The sequence below is a fragment of the Gorilla gorilla genome, chromosome 12 (assembly GCF_029281585.2).
Source record: "Gorilla gorilla gorilla isolate KB3781 chromosome 12, NHGRI_mGorGor1-v2.1_pri, whole genome shotgun sequence".
NCBI classification, from domain to species: Eukaryota; Metazoa; Chordata; class Mammalia; order Primates; family Hominidae; genus Gorilla; species Gorilla gorilla.
Window position 1 is genome coordinate 60,232,246 of NC_073236.2, and position 24,524 is coordinate 60,256,769.

The window sequence follows — 24,524 nt, forward strand, 5'->3', positions numbered from 1 at the left end:
GAACTCCAGCCAGGGCGACAGTCTCAAAAAAAAAAAAAAAGAGCAAAATATGTTCATTGAAAAATAGTTTATTCATTTTTCTGAAAGATTTAGGGTTTTTTATTGACTGATAAGAGCTCATTAACTATTAAACAGATTAAGATTTTGTCCATCATATATTAAATTTTTTTGCATAAATAGTTTATCTCTTTATTTTACCCCCTTTTAAAGTAATTTCTTAAAAATTATGTCATACTTAATCTGTTAGTTGTTTACTTTTAAATTTCTTCCTTTTTATGCTTGGAAAGGCCTTCCCTACTCAATATCAGATTAAATAGTTATGTGTATTTCTTTCTATTTGTTTTGCAGGAGTTTTTTTTTTTCACCCTTCTTACCAACTAATTCGCTATAAAAATATTAACAGCAAAAATCAGAAATGAAAAAATATTTATCCAGAACTTGACATATTTGAAAGGGAAGCCAATAATCACACAAGTGGAAAGCTATATAAAACACAGCTGAAGTTATCACAAAGTCAAGAAAAATGTTGTATTTCAGAAACTGGGGACAACAAGCACAATATCAAAAATGAAAAAGAGGAACTCAGGAGAAAATATACTATCAGTACTAGAATAAATATATCTGTATCTAGGTGATCATGGGTTAAGAGTAGCAAAAATTATCTATAAATCTTTTTTATAATAAACTAACGTTCATTTACTTCAGCTCTATGAGGCTTACAGGGAAAAAAAACTGTTCACAAGTTTTCATTTTAAGATAATTAAATTGAAAAAGAATACCTATTATGAGCATGACAGAGAAGGAACTGGATATAATTAAATACTGCAGGAAGCTATATAAACTTATCCTAGCGTTATAACAAACAATATGGCCATAATCACTAGAGCCTTCAACTCGGTATCTATACTCTTAGGATCCTTAAGCTCAGTTTTTAATAGAAAGTAATGTGCCCAAAGGTGTTCATTTCTAAACTGTTTACAAATAAAAGCCAAAAATAATAAAAATGTTTAAACATGTAATAAAATGTAGCCATAAAATAATAATTATTAAATATAGACAACAATTGGGAACTACGACTTTTTTAAATGACATAAAATCATATGTATTCTATGACTACAACCATGTTGAAAATGAATATAAACAAGCCTGAAAAGAAACACAGAAATGCAAACAACATACATCACAATTTTGACAAGAAGGATAACACTTCTCTTTTAAGAAAAAATGTCCTTAGTTATAATATTATTTGTGCAGCAAACTTAGTTAATAAAAAGCTTTATAAAGGCTCAGATCAGTATTTCCTCTGGTGGATTCTGCAGGATGCCAGTTGTTATTCCAGCAAGGCCGAGCAGGAGAGGGCAGATTGGTAGATTAGGTTTTGTGCCAAATGAATGTAGGATATATGGATATATGATATTTAAGTGTAGTTTAATTGTGTTTTGTTGTTTCCTCTTTGGGCTATTTGTTCGTTTGCCTGTTTAATGGCAGAAACTCTCAGACACTATTTTAGAAGAAAAAGCAAGTCATTTCCCAAGTTTACCTATAAACAGAACCTGATCGATAAAGCATTCCTTAGGACTAGTATCCCACAATAGGTGCTCCTCTAGATCTCTGAATCCATTAGGAACATGTGCCATTATTAAGATCTCAATCAGTTTAGGGGCCACTTGTGTCTCTCATCATCTATAACACAATTACAAAATTGTATATTATTTAATATACTCTAGTTAGTTGATAAAATACAACCCATGGGAACTCAGTGTGTTTTTTTCTAAGTCTCAAGAATGTCTTAATATACTTTTAGATACTGTAAAATTGATATTTCCAAACATACCAAAATTTCTATAAACTACCATTCACTTCATGTTTTAAAACAGTTAATATATTGAAACTGAATAAGTTTACTGAATACCTGTATTTACTTACCATATGCTAAATTCTGTGATACACATTGTAAGGTATACTTAGATGAATAAAGCTTATCCCTGCTTTGAAGACATTCTCAGTCAAGAGTACAGGTTATGTAGGGGGTATGGAGCCTGGACAACAAATACAACAATAACTCTAAGAAAAGGTGTAACAAAAACGGGGAACAGATAAAGGGATATAGCAGTTAGGAGGAGAATGAGATGGAAGCATTTTAAGGGATCAGATACAGATTCATCAAGGTGCGAGACTGCATATTAGATGAACTTCAATGACATGTAGAAGGTCTCCTAGGTAGACAACAAAAAATGAGTCCAAGGTGCCCTGAAGAAGAGCCAGGGGTATGTTGGAGAGGAATATTTCAGACTTGTCAGGGAAGAGGGTTCCCTTAGAGGAGCATGATAATGTCTTTTTGGAATGGGAGCTATGAGCTTGAGTCTGGAACACAAGAGCCATGAGTTACGGTAGGCTAAGGCACTTACAGTTAATTAGGTAGCCAGAGAAACACACTAAATGCTTTTTCAGCAAGATTAGAACTTCAAAAATTAATCAGGTGCAGGTGCATCCAGATTAGGGGTTTTAGCATTGGAGAAATGACAACTCAGGAACACAGACAGAAAGACAGAGACAGAGACTGAGAGAGTAGATTAAATTCTGTGATGAGAGGACAGTACAGAATTAAGCAGCAGCTTGGCGGTTTTTGATTGGTCCAAAATATGTCATTCAAAAATACATCAGTGAGAAAAACAAAGACATTAGAAAGTTCATTTGTCAATAATAGCCAATGATGGTGAAAGAAAAATCAATTAGTTAATCAGAAGAATGCATTCAGGAAGAAAATTTTTAAAGTATTAAAGCACATTCAATGAATCCACCTATACTCATCTTTAAATTGTAATTCAATCACAGTAGTACTATAGCAAAATAGCACAATTATAATATAAATTTGGGACATAGGCTAGAAGGAAATAAGACAAGTGAATACTCTCTTTCACCTCCTAAATTCACAGGGGTCAGAGTCTTCACAAAGCTTATTTAAGCATCCCATGAAGTCACTCCCCTAATGACTAGTACAGAATTACTTTCTAGGGACAGAGCCCATCCCTATAATTTTATTTTCTGAGACCCAGTGGGCTGAGAGAGCCACATTACTTTATCCATTAATCCTGACTGTTTTTAAAAAAAGTGGAACAGAAATTGGTCAGTTCAGCATCTTCAAGCATACCATAATATAATGGTAGAATTCTTGAGACTGGAGAAGTCATTTACCAAAGCAGCGTCTGTGACAGAGTTCAGGAAAACTCTTTAGGCCTTCTCAATAACATTATTCATATGGAGGATTTATTTTAAAAAATATTTACTAATGTCTGGGTACGGTGGCTCATGCCTGTAATCCCAGAACTTCGGGAGGCCAAGGCGGGCAGACCACGAGGTCAGGAGTTCGAGACGAGCCTGACCAACATGGTGAAACCCCGTCTCTGCTAAAAATACAAAAATTAGGTGGGCATTGTGGCACGCGCCTGTAATCCCAGCAACTCCGGAACCAGAGGCAGGAGAATCACTTGGAACCTCGGAGACGGAGGTTGCAGTGAGCCGAGATCACGCCATTGCACTCCAGCCTGGGCAACAGAGTGAGACTCTGTCTCAAAATAAAAAAATATTTACTAACATAATTTTAGCCACTCATGTCATCTTTGTAAATCCAATAACACCTCTGTGTGTATCTTTTGTGTCAATGCTTACACACTTTGCCTCTTTTGGACCTTAAGCTAAAGTCCTTGGACACCCTGCTGTGTATTATTGCAGGCATAAAACAAGTGTGCAAGGAGACTGTTTCCGTTGCTATGGAAATATCATTTAATTTCCTAATTAGTAGGTATATAAATGCAATACCAAAGCATTTGATTATTTCTGAAGTTTGGCAACAAAGTCTATTGTTCATGTCTGAGAACAAAGTCTCTATGTTTTCAACACTGTTATTCAAAGTAAGAATTTAAAACTTAAACTGTCTGGCATTTTAATGCTTATAAATTGATTTGCTGCACATGAGAGAAATGAAAGAACAAACTAAGAAACATATGTAACTCATTTATTCTTACCCTCAAGCTATATATATATATATATATGAGCATATCTATTTACTAATAAATAAAAACTAGTGGTGGCATTTCCCTTACAAAAGAATTTCTTTAAATCATAACTTCCCTAGTGGTTATAATCACAAAGTGAGATTTTAGCAGTCCATCTATTATATAAAGCAAAGCATAACTGACATCTTCTTTTCTCCCCTCCATCAAATTTTATCTAATTTGGGCTTTGCAATAAAGTAAGAAAGAACAAAAATTATTCAGATGAAGCACAAAGTTTTAAAAAGTGTTAAAATTCTAAAACCCATTTCTGTCTACCTACTCTAGGAAACTAATTCACCAATGAACTCACTGTCCTGAGTGTTCTCCTGTGCTCAAACTGCTCCACTTAAAACAAAGCACACTAAACTGAACCTTCTCTTTATGCTTCCCTCTCACTTCCCTTTCAGCATCCAGGTCTGATAAATATCTTTGGAAACATACAACATCTAATTTCTGTTTCACACTGACTCTTCAATACTACCAGGTTTCTGAGGTGACCACTTGACTGAAGCTACTCTGGCAAAGATCAAGTGAGATCCACTTCTTACTCAACAAATACAGTGGCCTCTAGCGGCCTCTCTATTCTTTAACCTCTCTGATCTATGCAACAATATTTTATCATCTCCTTTCCTGCCTGGAAACAATGGAAACTTGGAAACTCTTCCTTCACACCTTAAAAGAAGTTAAGGAAAAAAAAAATCAACCAATGAGGCACCTGCCTCCCCCTTCTCCACTCTTCACTATTCGGATTGTGCAGTGTGAAAACTAGAAATGGTTTCTCAGTAGAGATATGTTTCCTTTTTATTGATAAACTATTTCTGCTAGTTGTATGGACAGTAACAGTAAAATATCTTTGTTTTGCTGGAGAAGTGAGGCATCCTGTTAATAAGAAACGCTGCTTTTTTTTTCTTTTACTGAAAACATATTTTGCACAAACCACTAAACCCACAAGAGTTACAGTTTAGCTTAGCAAGCTTCATTTGTAAAATGTTACCCACGCCAATAATCGATTCGTGTAGTAAAATAAAGAATGTAGCTGGAAGGAAAATTCTGCTGGCTTAAATATCAGAAATCAGGATGAAGAGAAAACAAAGCTAACCTCCCACCACAGAAAGCCTTCAGAGCAGACCACAAAGTGGACATGGGGTCATTGTTTAGCTGCTGATCTGACCAGCTTCCACAGTCTCTTCTCATCACCAGCAGAGCTCCAGTGGCTCCTGAGACCAGGCTGCACAACTGCTACAATTTTAGAGCTACCAAGGAGCTACAATCCTAGTCCACCAAGGAATGTCCTAGTTCAGCCTTTATCATCTGCTTGAGTCATTTCTTACCCTTCCTTTCTCTTGTTGACGTCATAACCCAGACACCTCATGGCTGGAAGCAGTAAACAGATGCAAGATTTGATCTTATAACTGCCTCTCTTTGCTTATGTATGTTCTGGCTAAAAATCCAAACCAAAAGCTAAAAGTAGGAGTAACATTTTTCTTTTCCAAGTGTGTTTTCTTTTTCATTTTGCTGACTTTCTTGATTTCAGAGGTAAATACCCTCATACGATTCCTCTCTTTCTTTCCCATTAAATGTTTCTCATTATTTGTCACTTAAGCAGTGGTATTCCTGAGATGCAGATCCCATACTTAAAATGCTTTATGCAACCTTAGGGCATTTCATCTACTTCCACAGCTATAACTGTCACCTCCTGTTTCACTCTAAAATTTCTAATTTGAATACCAACAGCTCAGAAGTCCAGATCTTATTCCTAAATGTCTATTGAAGACTTGCATCTGGATGTCCTGTAAGCTCTTCATATTTTACATCATCAACACCAAGCATCAGCTAACTCCTAAATTATGTTTCGCACAAGAAGACATGTGATAACGTTCACGGTTAGCCTTGTCTTTGCCTTTGTCCTGAATCTCACATTCAGATGGTTCCTAAGTCTTCTTGCTTCTATATAATCAGTCCTGTTGTCTCCTTCCCTACCACCTTCTCATGCCTCATCCCTCCTCTATGCACTCTGGCAACTGTATGATTTGTTGAGCCTTAAATTTACACTGACATTCCTACCTTCATGCTTTCCCCTCAACCTGGAATGCTATTTCCTAATTTATCTTTATAGGAAAGTTTTACATGTTCTTCAAGTTCCTATTGAAATGTGAATCTTCTTGATCTTTGTATAATTCTGTTTTACTTTAAACACTCCTTCATCACTGCTATCAATAACTTCCAATATACCTCTACTCCACGTCATATTCCTCAGCTTGTTTATGGGCCGCACTTTCCCGCTATATACCATTAGATGTCCTAAGGGTAGAAACCATGTCTTACTTATCTTGGTATCGTAAATAGACTACCTTACCTAAGAAAGGCAATTAAGAAATGTCTTTTCAGCTATATTATGGCTAGATATAAACATAATTAAATGTCATTTTCAAAGTAAAGAAATATTCATTTTGTGATTATATGAACATAGTACAATTGTACTCTACAATGTGAATTGGCTTTAAGTTCAACTCTAGTGAAAAAATACATGATTTAATATTATGACAAGGAGTAATTTCTACATTCCAAATGGAAAAACAAATAAAACCACAAATAATTATTTGATTTGTTTGCCTTACATTATAGGCATAATTCATATGCAATATTTACCATTTTAAGTGTATAATTCAGTGGATGTTTTATAGTATATGCACAAACGGTATGTGCAACCATCACCATTATCTAATTCCAGAATTTGCGTCATCTCAAAACGAAAACTCTCAGTCTGGGCAATATAGCAAGACCTTTCTCTACAAAATAATAATAATAATAATAATAATCAGCCAAGCACGGTGGCATACCCCTATAACCCCAGCTACTGGGGAGGCCAAAGGGAGAGGATCGTGTGTGTCTATGAGTTCGAGCTGCAGTAAGCTATGATCGCACCACTGCACTTAACCTGGGTAACACAGTGAGACCCTGTCTCCATGTCTCTAAGGAGAAAAGAAAAGAAAAGGAAAACATGTACCCATTAGCATTCATTCTTCACTCCTCCCTTCTCCCAAACCCTGACAACCACTAGTTTTTCTCTACATAGATTGGCGAATTCCGGACATTTTATATAAATTCAATCAAACAATATGTGATATTTTGTGTCTGGCTTTCTTTCACTTCACACAGTGTCTTCAAGGATATCCACGTTTCATGTGTTATCAGTACTTTTTCCTATTTATGGTGGAATATTATCCCATTGTATAAATATGCCTTATTTTGTGTGTCCATTCTTCAGTTAATAGACATCAGATTTTTCAACTTTTTGGCTATAATAAATAATGCTGCTATGGATATAAATGTACAGAGTTTGGTGTGGACATATGTTTTTGCAGCTCTTTAATACACATGTAAGAATAGAATTGTTGGGTCATAAGGAAATTTTATGTTTACCTTTTTGAGAAACTACCAAACTGTTTTCCAAATTAGCGGCATCATTTTATATTCCCCCTTAAATTTACAATGACATTTCTACCTTCATGTGTAAGGATTCCAATTTCCCCATATTTCTTACCAACGTTTATTAAATTTTTTTTTTTTTTTTTTGAGACAGAGCCTCATATGGCGCCATCTCGGCTCACTGCAGCCTCCGCCTCCTGGGTTCAAGCTATTCTCCTGCCTCAGTCTCCCGAGTAGCTGAGATTACAGGTGCCAACCACCAGGCCTGGTTAATTTTGTGTGTGTGTGTGTGTTTTTAGTAGAGACAGGGTCTCACCATGTTGGCCAGGATGGTCTCGATCTCCTGACCTTGTGATCCACCCGCCATGGCCTCCCAAAGTGCTGAAATTACAGGTGTGAGGCACCGCACCTGGCCTAATATTCTTTTATTAGAACTCGTCTAGCAGGTGTGATCTCATATTTCATTGCGGTTTTGATGTGCATTCACCTGATGATGCTGCGCATCTCTTCGTGTGCTTATTTGCCATTTGTATATCTTCTTTGGAGAAATGTCTATTCTAGTCCTTTGCCCATTTTTAAATTTGGGTATTCTTTTTACTATTAAGCTGTAATCATTCTTTATATGGTTCTTTATAAATTTTGAAGAATAGATTCTTACTGATATGATTTGTAAATATGTTCTCCCATTCTGTGGGTTGTCTTTTCACTTTCCTGATGCCGTCCTTTGATGCATAAAAGTTTTTAATTTTGATGAAGTCCAATTTACATTATTTTTCTTCTATTGCTTGAGCTTTGGGTGTCATATCTAAAAATCTACTGCCTAATCCAAGAAACCAATGCCTAATCCAAGGTCACTAAGATTTACACCTATGTTTTCTTCCAAGAGTTTCATAGTTAGCTTTCATATTTAGGTCTATAATGCATATTGAAGTCTATCATTAATTTTTGTATACGGGAGGAGATAGCGGTCCAAATTCATCTTTTTCATGTAAATGTTTATTCAGTTGTCTCAGCACCATTTGTTTAAATAACTATTCTTTCCCCCATTAAATTGTCTTGTCACCCTTGCTGAAAAATCAATTAACCATAAATATATGGGTTTATTTCAGAATGCTCAATTCTATTCCAGTAAAATAAATGCCTATGCTGATGTCAATACCATTTAGTCTCAATTATTATACTTTTGCGGTAAGTTTTGAAATTAAGAAGTGTGTCTTCCAACTTTGTTCACCTTTTTTAAGATTGTTTCAGACTATTCTTATTTTACAAATGAATTTTAAAATGAGCATAGCAATTGCTGCAAAAAAAAAGGAAGCTAGGATTTTCACAGCAATAGCATTGAATCTCTAAATCAATTTGCCTTATTAACAATATTGTCTTCCCATTTGTGAACATACATATATTTCCATTTTTTAGGTCTTCTTCAAATTCTTTTCATGATATTTTGTAGCCTTTAGTATCTTCACTAAGTATTTGCATTTTCTTGAGTAAAAGGTAAACAGTAACAGTATAGATTGTTTTATAATTGCAATAAAGTATAAAAATAAAAACTATTTAAAGTTAGCATTTTACCAGTTGAAACATTTTATAATGCCACTTATAATTTTGATAAAAAATATTTTAAATTCATACTCAAAAAGGAGTATTTATTTCATATGGTATTAACTTGCCTTGGTTAAGAACAGCTCTGCAACTGTAAGATAAAATGAGCAACATTAAAACGTATACACCTGGATTTAAGAAGTCAGTTATTCATAAAGAGCAAACAAAAAAATTATTTCCAAAGGCAACCAGTCATCAAGAAAATTTCATCATATAGACAGAAGCATTTCAAATTATTCAAGCAAACTGGAACAGAAAATAGCTATATGTTGTTAACTGATAGTTTTATTGAAACTTATCATATTAGTATTACTTTAACTCATCCTTATGGTATAATTCTTTAAGAAAAGGCAGTTAACCAAATTTTTAAACTAGATTCAGTGATTCAGCACTAATAAAAGTCTCTTGCAATTCAATGAACCATGACTTACCACTTGTTACTAACTTCACATACACAGTCAATATTGTACAAAGCAAAATGCCTGTTTTCAACAGTAAAAATTATATCATCTATTTAAGCTAACTTATTAGGTTGGTACAAAAGTAATTGTGGTTTTTGCCATTACTTTTAATAATGTAATGTAATGTAATAATGTAATGTAAAAGCAATCTTGCCATTACCTTTAATGGAGAAAACAGCAATTACTTTTGCACCAACCTAATAGAATGGATCACAGGGTTTTAAGATGATGGGTTCATTAATGATAAATCAATACTTATATGTATGCATAAAGACTAGACCAGATGAACAATTACAATTCAAGGCAATTAGCCCATTTTCTCCATTTGTATAACCAGTGAAAGATTTTCATTCAAAATAACCATTTTCGTGATTTGAAAAATCATGAAAATACTACCCAAGTTAAGCTTCCTCTCAGGTTTGAATAAGAAGATCTTACTGCCAAAAAATAAAATTCTATCTAGGTACGAACTGGAGACTGTAAAATCTTCTTAGTGCTGCTGTACTGGCTATTGTTATCAATACTGACACATTTCTAACAAACAATGCTGGATGTGGAATGAAGGTCTTGTATTAGCACAACAGCTTCAATATGCAAATGATGACAAAATATTTAAAAAATTAGATATCCAAACAATAAAGTGACTTGGATAAATAAAAAAAGTTTACTATCACAGGCATTAGCATAATCAAACATGTTGTCACCACCATTAGATCATTATTCACTCAACTCTATCCAAGATATAGAAAAGATATGGCCCATGCCTTTGAATAGCATACAAAAAAAAAAAAGCACCATGGAATACTGAGAAACATCTATAAAAGTGCCAAGTAAATTTCTGGAAGTGAACATATGAAATTCATGTACACACTATGCTTACTCCAAATGGAAAGATTCACAAATATACTGATATTGGTATAAATATACTTACGTTACTATGGAAAAGACAGATATTGAGAATAATTTTAAAAGCAAAATAGGTGTGTTTGGAGCACAGTATAGACAGTGTATTTCCAATCTGAACAGTGTCTTATTCACACTAAATCTAAGATAGAAGACAAAAAATTATTTAAAATTAGAAGACACTGAAATAAAAAGTATGAGTATACGTTATCATTTTCATGTAAATAAGACTTGTAAGTGGTGTGTGTGTGTGTGTATGTGTGTGTGTTTGTGTGTATTTAAACTATGAACTCTTAACATATAAAAGAGGTAATACAAATTGCTAAGAAAAACACAAGGGCACATTTTTTTGGTCAATAAGGTATTTCGACAAAGTGACAGGAGACAAAACCAAATATAAAAATCAAAAAGAATAATTTCTACATCAGCAGTAACCTATTAGGAAATATTAAAGAATAAAATCCCTTTCCCAACAGTAATAAAAACTCATACAAGATAGCAATAACACAAAATGAGAAATATTTCCTTCTATAAAGAAGGCTATTTATGTTACTGAAGGACACAAAAAAGACTTGAATAAATAAAGAGACCTGCCGATGGAAAGATTATGAATTGAGAGTTGTCACTTCTCCCTCAAAATTATCTTAAATTAAATATAATACTAACTAAAATACAGTGTTGTTTTCAAATTGATAACCTGATTATCATATTCTTTTGAAAATAAAGATGTAAAAATAGAGATGAAACTTTGGGGAAAGAAACCATCACCTACTAGAAATCATAATAGTAGTTTTAATAGTATATCATTAATTCAGGAATAACAACAAATTATTTATACCCAGAAAATATAATTCAGTCCTTAAATTAAAATAACTAAGTCATGCAAAAAAACTTGGAAAACATGAACACACTCATCACAGCAAAGGCAAGACATTAGGCCATTAGACAAAAAGCAAATGAAAAGATAACCCCTAGAAATCTGGGAAACAAATTTATATAAAAAAGAGGTATTCTTCTTACCTATTCATTGGTAAACTTTTACAAGTTTAAAATTATCATGTATTGGCAAAAGGGTAAAGAAATATGCACTTTCATATTGTTGGTGGAAGGTACTACTAACAATTGGAAGAGCAATTTGGCACTATTACAATTTAAAATTCACAGACCTTATGACTCAACAACTGCATTTATGAGTTTACTTTTAAAAAATACATTAGTACATGTAGACAATAAACCTGTATAAGGATGTTCATCTTAGCATTGTTTGAAATAGCATAATAGCACAAACAAACTGAATGTACATGGAAATAAGGATTAAATAAACCATGGTACAACCACACTATAAAGTAATAGGCAAGAGTTAAAAAAAAAATGGTGTATATGTTTTTGTACCAGTGTGGAGATATCTTTAAACTATATGTAAAATGAAAATAAAGTATAGAACATCATGTTACCATTTAAGAAAAAATATATATGTATATATACAGCTACACAAACCTTGACCTCTATTTCTTTGAAGCAGTCTCCTGGGGCCCCCAAAATCAATCTTCTGCCCATGCCACAGCCCATATTGAAGGCAGATCAACCCAGACATTTTATCTCTGTAGACAGCCAAAAATTGAATACTTAAATTCCAAAAAAATGCAATGTTACACAAAAACTAATGTAGAGGAAGAATTTTTATTATGGCAGGAAACGCTTAGATATATTTAGTTAAAAATAATATACAAATTTATATATACCTATGATCTCAGCTGTACTTGAAAACACCCTCACTATATAACTCAGATATACTCACGGGGGGAAAGAAATTCACCAAATGTTCACTGAATAGTTGGACTGCAGTGATTTTTATTTTCCAGACTCTTTTTCTTGTTATTTTCTAGATGTTCTACAATGGGCATTTATTACTGTAAGTGCAAAAGACAAAACATGTTCTTTTTGAAACAATGTATCTTCTGTTATTGGATTCTTGAGATACCTCTGTATAGATAATGCCAAAATATTTCTCTACTCCCAGCCTCTCCCCTTCACTCTAGTCTCACTTTTCAGCTGCCTACCGAGTAGTTATCAGTGTCCCAGCTTTAGTTCTCCTGAATGTGATTTCTCCACCTCTCCCACTGCTGTGCTCATTGATCTCATCTCCCTGGCAGGCCAGCCCTGTCCCAGCTCCCAGACCAAGACAGGACTGAATCTGAAAGTACTAATACAAGGTCACCCCCTCCTCCATACTCTTATTCCCATCCATTGCTGAAGCAAAGTTGCCGATTCTGTGTCAGCCTGGATTTTTGCCCCACGCCACTATGCCATCAGTACCACACTGCAGGACACACTCGATCATTCTGTCTGGTATTAAACTGTTCAGGTATTCATCTTATAGCCCCTACTAGACTGTCAACTTATGAGACAAGGCACTGTGTCTTACTCATGTATGGCTCCAGGACTGTGCCCCCCAATACAGTGGTTTCGATAACTTGTAGGAAAGCATTTGTAAATGGCTGTTACATATGACCAGAAATCTGAGGATCTGTTTGAAGATGGAGCAAGTTCAAAGACTTAGTTGAATCAACAAGCATTTATGAAGGAATTACTGTGGGCCCAGCAATGACACAGGAGAATACTAGAAAAATGGAAGATGCGGCTCCTATCCTTAAGACAGAATCTAGAGTGGTTGAGAACACCTTAGGAAAAAAAGTAGAAAATAATTACTGTTTTGGCTTCTGCCTTAACAAGCAAAACATGAAAATCTTCTTGCCTGAGGTCCTGATTTCACAGATGGGCAAACTGCAATCGAATTTGCCTGCCTGGATTCCAGACTACTGCCAGCACTGACTTTTGCTTCCTGTCCCAACTCCATGGGCCCCAATGTGCTTGGCTTTGCTTGTCACTATTTGTATGCTTGCCCACTTTAAATTGTTCCCTTGGGTCCAGATTCCCTGCTCCTCCAGTTCATGCTGTGGGCTAGAATATAAATTTTCTCCTTCTTGTGCTACGTTGCCCTCTGTCACCTGTTTCTGCATACACTCTCCCACAATAAAAAGTTGTGACCACAATCTCAGCTTTTTGCTTCAACCTCTTGCCAAAACCTGAGAACAAGGCAGGCCTCTATATCAAATTGTAATAAACACTGCTGCTTACTTACCCAACAATCATTTACCTCTTCCTTATTAAAAGAATTGCTACTCTGTTCATCAGTCCCCTAACCTCCTCCACCCAGTGAAGGCTAGTCCCATACATAGTACCAGCCAGTAAATCCTGATTTAGTCTAAGTGCCTATCATTCATGGTATTCCCATTCCCCTTGCCATTGACTAGATTGGGAATGTCCATGTGATTCAGTGCTGGCCAGTGACATAAGAGAGAAGTCTGCAGGAGGGCTTTTGGCAAAAACCTCCTCATTCTGCAGGAAGAGCCACTGCTGCTGCATGACGGTGTGCTAGGAACTAAAGAAGTGATCATAGCACCCGCTGAGGAAGCAGTCAACACGCAGACTGAGCACAGACAAGAGAAATGTAGAAAGTAGAAACTAAGCCCGGGTCTCCCATCCTCTGCATTTCTTGTCATTTTAGAAATCTTTTCCAATGTATTCCCCTTCCTCTGCTGCCAGGTAACACATATTAAATAGCGCACCTTAAAATATATATATATGTATATATCAGCAGCTTTGTTTTCTATCTCAAAGGAGTAACTTTCAAATAGGAATTTGACAGGTATTTTGGTTGTTTTTAGTTTGAAGCTATTATGAGTATGCTGTTATTAATTTTCATGCAAAAGTCCTTGTACATATGTTTTCATTTCACCTGGGAGTGGAGTTTCTGGATCGTATGGTAAGAGTATTTTTAACATTAAGAGAAACTGCCAAACTGTTTCCCAAAGTATTACATTCCCACCAGCAATGTATGAGTATCACAGTTGCTTCACATCCTCTCCAAAACTTGGTATTGCCAGTCTTTACAATTTAGTCATTTTAGTGTTTGGATAGTGGTATCACACTGTGGTTTTAAATTTAATTATTTTGGTGAATTATAGAGTTATCATGTGCTCATTAGGTATTTGTGTATTTTCTTGTGTGAAATATCTCAGCACATATTTTGTTCATTTTTTAGATGGATTGCCTGTCTTCTTACTGAGTTGCAAGAGTTCTATACATAGTCTAGATAAAGTCCTTTGTCAAACATACAGAGAGAGATATGTAGTTCTAACAAACCTTTTGTCTTTTGAAGAGCAAAACTTCTTTCTTTAACTTTGATAAAGTCTAATGCATCTTTTCTTTTAAATTTTATGATTAGTGCTTTTTGGGTCCTAAGGGATCTTTGCCTAATCCAACATCACAGATTATCTCCTATATTTTCTTCTAGAAATTTATGTACTCAAAATCATAGATTGATCCCACAAACATTATGCTCAATGCAAAAAGGAATATAAAAATGAGCACATATTCTGTGATTCAACCTATATCAATTTCTAGAATAGGAAAAAAGAATCTATAGTGACAGAGAGCAGATCAGTCGGAAGAGAAGATTTTAGGGTAACAGATATATTCTGTATCTTGATCGCACTGCTGGTTACACAGGTGTGTTTGTCAACCCACAACAAAGTATTCACTTAAAATGGGTACACTTTATTGTATAAAACATATGCCCAAAATTTTACTAAAATAATTTTAATGGGAATTTGGAGCTGGATTGGTAGGAAGACTGGTGACCACCAGGTCCTCTGAAATAGAATTTAGGGGGATAAGCAAGGCTTTGCTATGCCTGAGGCAGAAATATTAACCTTAAAGCATATATAATTTCTTAAATAAACATTACTTCATTCTAAATGCATAAATGCCATATAGTCTTTCACAAACATTGGCATGGCCGAAACAAGCCAACCACACACTAGGAGAGTCCCTAAATAGTGGTAGCAACTGACTTGTACCTTCAATGTAGGAAGAACTTTCAAAATGAAAGAGAGGGAAGGATGGAGAGATAAGAAAAGACAGGTTACTTAGTCCCTCACAGTTTGCCCAGAGACTGTGAAGCTAAATTTGCAATTTTATTGGGAAAGGGAAAGCATATGCCACTGAAGGTGAAGTTTTTTTTTTCTTATGCAGCAGAAGTTTATGTTTCAAAAGAAAAAACAAATGGAACACAATGAAAACAAATCATTTGCCTTGAAATTTTAAGAAAAAAACACATGTAGAATTATAGAATTTTATAGCTAGATATAAGTCTAAGTCACTCAAAAGGCAGATAAAATAAATAAGTGTTGGAGAGTTTGAGGCTTCTTTAATCACATAACAAATTAATTAGCTGGTTGAAAACCTGGAGGGGAATCCAGTTGCCTTGGTTCAGTGTGCTTATAAAATTATAATCTCTAGCTCAATGAGAGCATTGAGCACAGAGCAGGTATTTTCAAAAAATACCTGTTGAATGAATTCATGCTAGGTAATATAATAAAAAAAAATACATGAAAGGCGTAAGTGCAGTAGAGAGATGAATTTAGACACAGATTTATTTTTCCCCAAGACTCTTTTTTTTTTTTTTTTTTTTTTTGAGACGGAGTCTTGTTCTGTCGCCCAGGCTGAAGTGCAGTGGCACCATCTCGGCTCACTGCAGCCTCCGCCTCCTGGGTTCAAGCGATTCTCCTGCCTCAGCCTCTCAAGTAACTGGGATTACAGTCACCCGTCACCACGCCTGGCTAATTTTTGTATTTTTAGTAGAGACAGGGTTTCATCATGTTAGCCAGGCTGGTCTCAAACTCCTGGCCTCAGGTGATGTGCCAGCCTCAGCCTCCCAAAGTGCTGGGATTACAGGCATGAGACACTGCGCCTGGGCTTCCCCAGGAAATTTGAGTCTTGTATACACTTCTTTATGCCACTTCCACATATTAGAAAAAAAAACATATTTTGTGAAATTACTCTGGCAATTATCAACGCCTGAAGAAACAGAATGAAGTGGTAAACTCTAAAAGATTGTAGGATACCCTTTCCCGGAAACAATTGAGTACAATTAGCTCTTTCTAAAGCAGTTAAGGGACATTGCTACTTCCTCACTGAAAGATAGATTGATGATATTTAACAACTGCTTCAGGCCCTATGAATTTAAGATAAACTTGGAAGACTGAATTTTCACCAAATGCTTACAAATAAAACATGGGAACATCAGATCCTCTGGTGATTTCTGGAGTCCTTGTGGTTTCTGGGTGGGATGTGGAAGAACAACTGGCATAGCTCCATCAAGAGTCCATGGTTTTAGTTCCAAAACATCAAGGGGCCATAAAAAAGATATTGGACCTACTGCAGATACATAATGAACAACATAAACTCAACTTACAGAATATGAACATCTCAGAAGCTTTCTATTAATTTTCTATTATGGCTCTGTGGCCCTTGAGACCATATACAACTCAAGGACTTTTTTATCTCTAGCCCTCTGGCATGTCCACTCATTTAATGTAGAAACACTGTAGCAAGTTAGGATCTTATTTAATGTATCTCCATCTCAATACATCCCATAAATGTATTACCTGGCTTCCCCCAAAACTGCCTAGCAAACAAAATAGCCAGATGTCTACAAGTAGCAACATACTGAAAAATCAACATATGATTTATATTAGTTTTTTTATCCATGCTCTAGTTTTAAAAATTATTCGTTGAAATTTACACATAAAACTTACTTTAAAACAACTAAAACATAGATTATAGTAGACATCGCAGCAAAAATATAGAAAACCCCTAATTGAACAGATAGTTATACATCCTTCAGCTCAAAAGAGAAAACACAATTAATTCATTCTGTCTCATCCTTACTCCACCTCCCTGTTTGGTCACCACCCTCACGTATGGGGAACATACCTGATTTTTCACTCCTGTTAATGCAAGTTTTCCTAATACGTGAAATGTAATAGTCTAATAGTTGTGTACGCAGATAAGGCCTATTAATAAAAGGAAAAATAAAATAGTGTTCAATAGTAAAGCCCTAGAAAATTAAGGTGTCTAAAGTGAGACTATCACTATGTTTTGTATAATGTGTTATGAGTAATAATTTCAAAGAGGTATATAATGCAAATTTATGGTTGACTTAGAATTCAGCTCTGAGGTAAAAATTCACTTATAAGGAAAATAAAAATGTCAAAAGTAAAATTTGTCAAAAATCTCTGGTAGTATAATATAAAGCTGACTAGCAGTAATACATCTGAAAATGTATGATTTAGATTTGCTGAATTTTTAAAACATCAATTAAGAAATATCTCAATATAAAAAATAAAACTCCTACAGTCTATGGTCTGTTAGTTTTTAGAAGTATATTTACATTAGTTTTTAGAAATATATTTGTGTTTATGACTAATATATCTTAAGATAATATTCAGGAGGACAATTTTGTGTATTATTTGAACTACAAAACAGAAATATATGAGAAACATTTTACTATTTGGGAGAAAACAATGGAATTGTGTCTATTAAAATGGATTAAACATGAGCATGATAAATACTGATACTTCAAACTTGTGGGTAAAATTTTCTGGAAATCCATTTTTGAATAAAAGAATTCAATTCATATCACTTATGCTGTTGGATAAAGATTTTATGGATAAATTTTTCAAAATAGTTTATGAACCTCAACTAAAAACAAAGGTATGCCAACAGATGTAGCCAGTGAGCATCTGTCTCTCCACACAGAAAGTATACTTAACCTGTTCCATGCAAATTCCTTCCTAGACTCTCTATCCTCATCACACGTTAGTCTCACAGCCACAAAACTGAAAGAGCATCATCCATTTAGCATTTATTAATAATCTTGGACACCAATGAAAAGGGGCTTTTGTAATTAGGAAAAGTAAATAAGCCCCTGGAAATACAATTACCCTAATAAGTACTGGCTTCATATAGGTCAAAATACAATAATTTTAGTTATTATACTACGAGATATAGTCCTGGAATATTCATGGGATAAGGAAAAATGAGGGAGAGTTACAGTAACCATAATATTAAATCTTTATTGTTCAGCAAAGGTCAAGTTTTCCCTCTGCCTTGAAGTTAAAAGAAAAGACCTAAGAATATTTTGGGTCCTCACTATGACACCGATCATGGATTCCATGTCTTGGGATGGGGCTTTAGGTGAGATAAAGAACTGAAACTACCTCCATGGGTAGCTGAACCTTCTATGTAATGAAATGGATCCCACACTAGAAGTTGTCTTAACCCAGTGATAGTATAATTACTCTGACTGTATGTACTCTACCTTTCAATACAGTCACCTGTATGCCAAATCTTCCAGTAAATAGTCTCTCTAATGTTCTTCAAACACACCATGCCTTTTCCTCCCTCTCTGCTTTTGTTCCAGCCCACCCTGCATGAAATCATTCCCAGGAGTCTCTGTCCAAGCTCCAGTGCTACTACCAAATATAATATTTTCCCAGCTACACAGACACCCGTCTTCTTCCCAATTCCTCTAGTACTTACTTGCGCTTCTGTCTTTCTAGTACATAATCATATATGGTCTTGGAATGTATTTAAGTGATTTCTCCTAATTATAATAATGTTCACTTAATATATGTTTTGTTTGTACCAAGTACTGAGCTAAACACATTTAACCTTTAAAGCAAGCCCATGAATCAGAGTTCCTTACAATTTTCATTTTATAGATGAAAAAAATAGATTTAAATTGTACACAAGGACATGATCCTCCTAAGAACTAGAGCCTATACTCACATCTAAAGCTCTCTCCAAAGATCTTGTTATTTGCCACTGTGAAATAGGACCTCATGCAAATGCCTGTTCTCCTCAACTAGACTGTAAGCTGAGGTCACAGAGAGTGTCTTTTACTTCTTTCTACTTTCTTGGAATACCTCACACCACTCAGCCTAGGGTTAGGCAGGTGTTAAGAGCTCTGAGGGAGGGAGACACAGAGAATATATCCGGAATACATTTTACAGGGGTCCATAAGATCTTCTATTGGCTCTTTATTGTATCACGTATTTTTAAAGGTCCAGTCAACTAAAGACAGAAGCCTCTAGAAATGAAATTCTTCAGAGGAAGTCAGTCTTTATCTGCAAACTGGATTATAGTCAAGGAGGCAAGCTGCTTTTCAAAGACACTAGTTGCTCTTCTAAAATGCACATTTTATTAATTGTACTCATCTCTCTTAAAATTTTGCTGTAAAAAAATGTTACTTTGCTAGTTCTTTAATAATTTGGTATGTTTTGTTTCCATTCAGTGGACTAATGTTTACAAAGGAGGCAAGTGAAAAGTACCTGTGTTTCTATACTAAGCACAGTATAAAAAACTGGGGCATACACCCACACCACTCTGCAGAAAAACTGCAACAAAGAAAGAGCAAAGCCCATAGAGGGGCTGCCACCTCCCCACATTCACAACTCTGAAGCCCCACAAAGAACAGCAGACATACTGGCAGGGGAAAAGTCTTTTGAAAGAAATTTGGACAAAGCTAACTTATTATGCTCATGTATAATTAACATGACAGTCTTTCACTTGTTTCACGTTATTCTAGGGAAAGGAACACCAACAAGGAAAACACTCCTATCTACAAGTTCACTATTAAGTAATGCAAGCATTCCAATACACACAGGGTTGACTGCAATCTGCATCAGGATGTTGGTAACACTGGTAATTCAACCAAGCTTTAGTTACATGGCTGAAGAGTCAGCCAAGCCATTAATGGAATTGCATTCCTACCATGGGGAGTTGAAGGAGTCCATCACTCCTAATATTACACACTTCCCCAGCACTGACTCAGGTGATTAACTATCAGCTCTTCATCAAATCAGCACTCAATCACTTAGGAAGGCAATTCTCTTCATCTCAACTCCTGCTTTACACTCCCATAAAATGCAAAACTGCATATTGCACTACTGTCATATAATAATTTAAATGAAAAAAATCAATAATGTGTTCCACAGCATAATGTCTTACTGGCAACTTCAAAGAATCCACCATTAATTTTGGTCCCTCACACATACTCCTTAAACACAAAACACAGCTATTCTAAAGATATTAAGGTTTTTTGTTCTGTTGTTTTAGGAGAATATAAATAGAACAAAATATAGGCTTCAAAATATCCATTTTTGATTTATACTTACACTGTTGGACCCTTCTGAGATGATAAATATGCTAAACACTCTGAGGCATGGCTGTCCCGCCATGTATAAATAAACTTTACAGCAGCAATGCTAACAGAAAGAATTGTCAAATTGCCAATAACATGTATAATATAAGGGGTTAGAATGCAAGCTAAAGAGAGCAAGGTAAATTATAGCATTCTGTGAAAATAAGTGATGTAAAACCAACAGCAATTTTAAATTATTAACAATGGTTCCGAAGCTAATTCAACTTTTCCATTGGTGTAAGCCACAAACAGAATCACACAGTATGTTTCTCTTTAAACATCTTCAGGGGTCCTACGAGGTGGGTGAAAATGGGTAAGGGTGTCTGTTAAAGGCTCTAATGCAGCTAATGCCATCTAAATGGTATATTTACAAGCCTGTGGAGTATAACCTCATTTCTCCAAAACTGTCTAACCATTATCCTACTTGAGAAGTTAACCCATGATGAACAAAAGTACCTCTCTTCCACCCTTCTGCTCCCTATTTTCCCAAACATTTCTATCTTGGTATTTTGTATGCTGAGCAAAACATTCCATAAATAATGCTGTGGTGCACAGGCATTAAAGTTTAGAGAGTTTCTGCCTTTGAAGTAGGTAGTGACAGGACCAAGGACACACGGGTTCAATTCCAAGCCAAATATGAGGCGGGTGGTTTGAAAATGTCAAACCAAAGAGGCCTAGGGGAAAAGAACACAAGCTTCCACTGCCACCTCCCTTCCTCTCCCCTCCCCTTTTTCTCTCTTGTTCCTTTCCTCTCTTCTCCTTTTTCGTTGTGGTTTCTCACGGAGACAATCAAAGCAGGGAAGGCTGGATTTTAAATTGGTGAGACACACACTGGAAATATGTAATTCCCAGAAGAAAAAAAGAAACTGCTGAAGAGGGGTATGGGGGCTGTTGGCAACATGTCCAAGTGACAACCCTCCCCACCCCCACCCTAATATAGCACAAATCCACAGATTCTTCTTCGATCCTCTTCTCCCTCCAGTTCCCAGTACTCTACCCAACTTGACCCTTCATCCTAAAAATTTAGGAATCTGCAGGGCACCCGCTGTTTAAGAGTGTGTCTCTCAGTATATGCACCCAATTTTCTGGAACCCCTGAATCCGGACAGTTGTAGCAGGCAAGGGATGCTCCCACCCTCCCACCGGGGAAGAGGTAAGAAAGGGGGAAAAAGAGATGGAGACAAGAGGAAAGGGATGCAGAGCTGTGCTCTAGGGCGAGTGGCTGCAAGGAAGACGGGGAAGAAAGAAAGGGTGGGAAGGAAGTGGGGCTGGGAGAGAGGAAGAAAGGGATGAAAGAAAGGCTGGAAGGGAGAAAGGAGGGGAGAGGAGAGAGGGATGTTGGGAAGGATGAGGGAGGGAGGGTTGGGGAGCGGGGAGGGGGGAGGATGGAGAGGATGGGAGGGAGGTGGGGAGGGAGGGAGGCAGGCAAGGATGGAGGATGCTCTGCCCGGGACTCACCTCTGTGGGTCGGTGGGAGTTTCTCGCCTCCTCCTCTTTCTCGCCCGTTCCCAGCAGCTGGAGTGGTAATCACAGAAGGGACTGGAGAGGCGGCGGCAGGGACAAGGGCAGCAGCTGCTGCAGCCGCCTCTGGCCGAGGTGCGGTGCCGCCTGCTCTGCCCGCCCGCCTGGGTCTCCGCCTCACTCGGGGCTGGAAGCGAAGCCGCTCCCCCCTCCCCCCGCCCGCCCCGCGTCCTGCCCAAGCGCGAGCGGCAGCGGCCCGGATCGCCGCTAGGGGAGGCAGCCAGTGCGCATGCGCGGCCGCTTGCTCGCTCGCGCGCCCCCGCGGTTCCCGTGGCTCCGCGGCGCCTGGAAAGGCACCGGGCATCGAGGGGTGGCTGGGTGGGGGGCCGCGGGCGCGCGCGGCCTGGGGAGCGCCCGAAAGGGCGGGGCGGGTAGGGCGGAGCTCTGGAGGCGCGGCAGGCTCGGCGCCGCAGGTGGGGGGAGGGGACGGCGGCGAAGGGGCACCGCCGTAGGGCGCAGGTGCCGTGTCCATGACAACCGCGTTACCCTGAGGGCGGGGACCCGGAGCTAAATCGCCGGAGTCGCGAGGCCCGGGGAGAGGGACCGGGTGCGGGAGCGGGCAGGATAGGGGCGGGGGGGATAGGGGTGTCGCAGAGTAGGAAAGGAGGGCCAGCCCAGCAGGGGTCCGACACGTGGCAGGAGGAGGGCAGGGCCAGAGTGCTGCAAAGGTAGTGACTGCCGCGGAAGGGAGGTTTGTTGGGATGTGGAGTCCCGAGGGGAGAGGGAGGGAGATTTGGACTTTAAAAGAACCTAGAAGAGGATGGAATTGTTAAAACAACTGGAATATTTGCTCATTTAACAAGCCTTTGTTGAATATTTTCTCCGTGGAAGGCATTGTGATTCTTTTCTTGATTCAGTGGATATTACTCAGCTCCTAGTTTGTACCAGACACTGTACTTAGGCATTTTGAGATATCCGAAAATGTTCGTCCTCTGAGAGGTTATACTGTAGTTGGGGAACTTACATAGCTAGGGCAGGGAGTGTTTGCGCCGCCAGCCATCGGCAGCTGGGACTCGATGTTGCTGGAATGTAACGGTTACAGAGGTGCTAACAGTGAAAAAGGTACACAGCTACATCAAATGAGAAACATAAGTTACAGTCATCTTTGTTCTGCCACAGTGCCAAATGACAATTTTGTTTTGTTTTAAATCAAGAGAGAGAAACAAAAAGAAAATCTGTGGAAGTTTAGTATGACACAACCGACGCTAAGTTCACAACATGCTACCTGTTTGGTATCCTAGTCCACTAGCATCAGTGCGTGTGTTCATGCCGACACTTGGATGGCTTTATGTCACTTAGTGCATGCACTTTTTAAATTCTCCTTCATCAATGGCTATGCCATTGATATTTTTCCCTCCCCCCTTTTGCTTCCAAGTTCGCGTCTGCAATTGTTTGAAAATTACATAAAATCCTACTATTTTTAATTCTCTGTAGGGAATGACTGGAGAGGGATACCTCTGTCCATGCCTCATCTTTCTCTCCCAATATCTTTTTGGCTTTCTTTTTTCTTGTCCCCACCACTTTACCAATTTAAAAATTCCTGGGAAAAAGTGAACAGGAGTCACCGGATATTGGCTTAAGAAGAATCTTAGCACGCAACCATGCTTCAGGACCACGGACAGTGACACCGCGTGCTCTTACCACCTAGCGTTTTTCTTAGACTGCCTATAGAAACAGGAGAAACACGCTAAAGGCACACGATGTGCTTCATGAAGTGCCGAGCGCCAAATGATTTGTGCCAAAAGGTATAAAGAGTGGAGAATGAAAAGTGCGTACTATGGTCTGGAGTAGGTAGGAAGGAGGTAGGCCTTCAGCTGAATTTTGAAGCATGAATAAGATTTAGAGAGGCATCACAAGTCCCTGATGTGGTAAGATGTGGTAAGCACCAGCGAGGTGCTTAAATAAAAAGGGATACTGCATACAGTGTCATTCCGGAGGCAGAAGACACCTATGAATTTGAATGGTCCAAGAATCTGGAAAGAGTAAAGTTGTCCTAGTCAAATGAGGTAGAGCATGCACGTAAGAATTGACTTTTTAAAAAAATGATTATTGTGATCTTTTTCATACTCTGGTCAGGCCTGAGGGAATAAAGTAAAAACTACACGCCAAAGAGTGACCAGACAAATTTATCTCTTTAAGTTCCAAGGATTCATGTATAGTTTTTTGTATTGTTGTAATTAGGCTTACATTTATAATTTTTGTTTTAATTGCAATTAAATAATGTAGACCAAAAAAGAAAAAATAATGTGAACCAAGTGCTGTCTAGTCAAAATGAGATTTGGCTTGTTTGTTGTTTTGTAGTGACTTTCAAAACTGTAGAATATTATCGAGAGACATTTAAAAGTCATTGTAAAATATTTGTAAGCTTTTAGTTCATGCAATTGCTTTAAATTAGAGTTAATAAAAAACCAGCATAAAAGCCATCTTTGATTTCTCAGACCCT

General features: G+C 37.2%; 1 protein-coding gene across 7 annotated transcripts in view; it reads right to left on the reverse strand.

Annotated features, from left to right (window-relative positions):
- The window catches only part of CTNNA2 (catenin alpha 2), a 1,198,185-nt gene that overhangs the window by 1,116,684 nt on the left and 56,977 nt on the right, over window positions 1-24,524 (reverse strand). For 2 of the 7 annotated variants that reach the window (XM_019021073.4, XM_019021071.4), the window contains exon 1: window positions 22,019-22,299. The exons of 1 other annotated variant lie outside the window; for it this stretch is intronic. Coding sequence is in view for 2 of the 6 variants with exons in the window: in XM_055378925.2 (XP_055234900.1) it covers window positions 16,580-16,664 (85 nt within the window). In the remaining 4 variants the exon portion in view is untranslated. Of the gene's footprint in view, window positions 1-16,579; window positions 16,733-17,290; window positions 17,371-22,018; window positions 22,300-24,524 lie in introns of those variants that run through there. 4 more of the 7 variants (XM_055378925.2, XM_055378923.2, XM_055378926.2 and 1 more) reach the window with 4 other exon arrangements.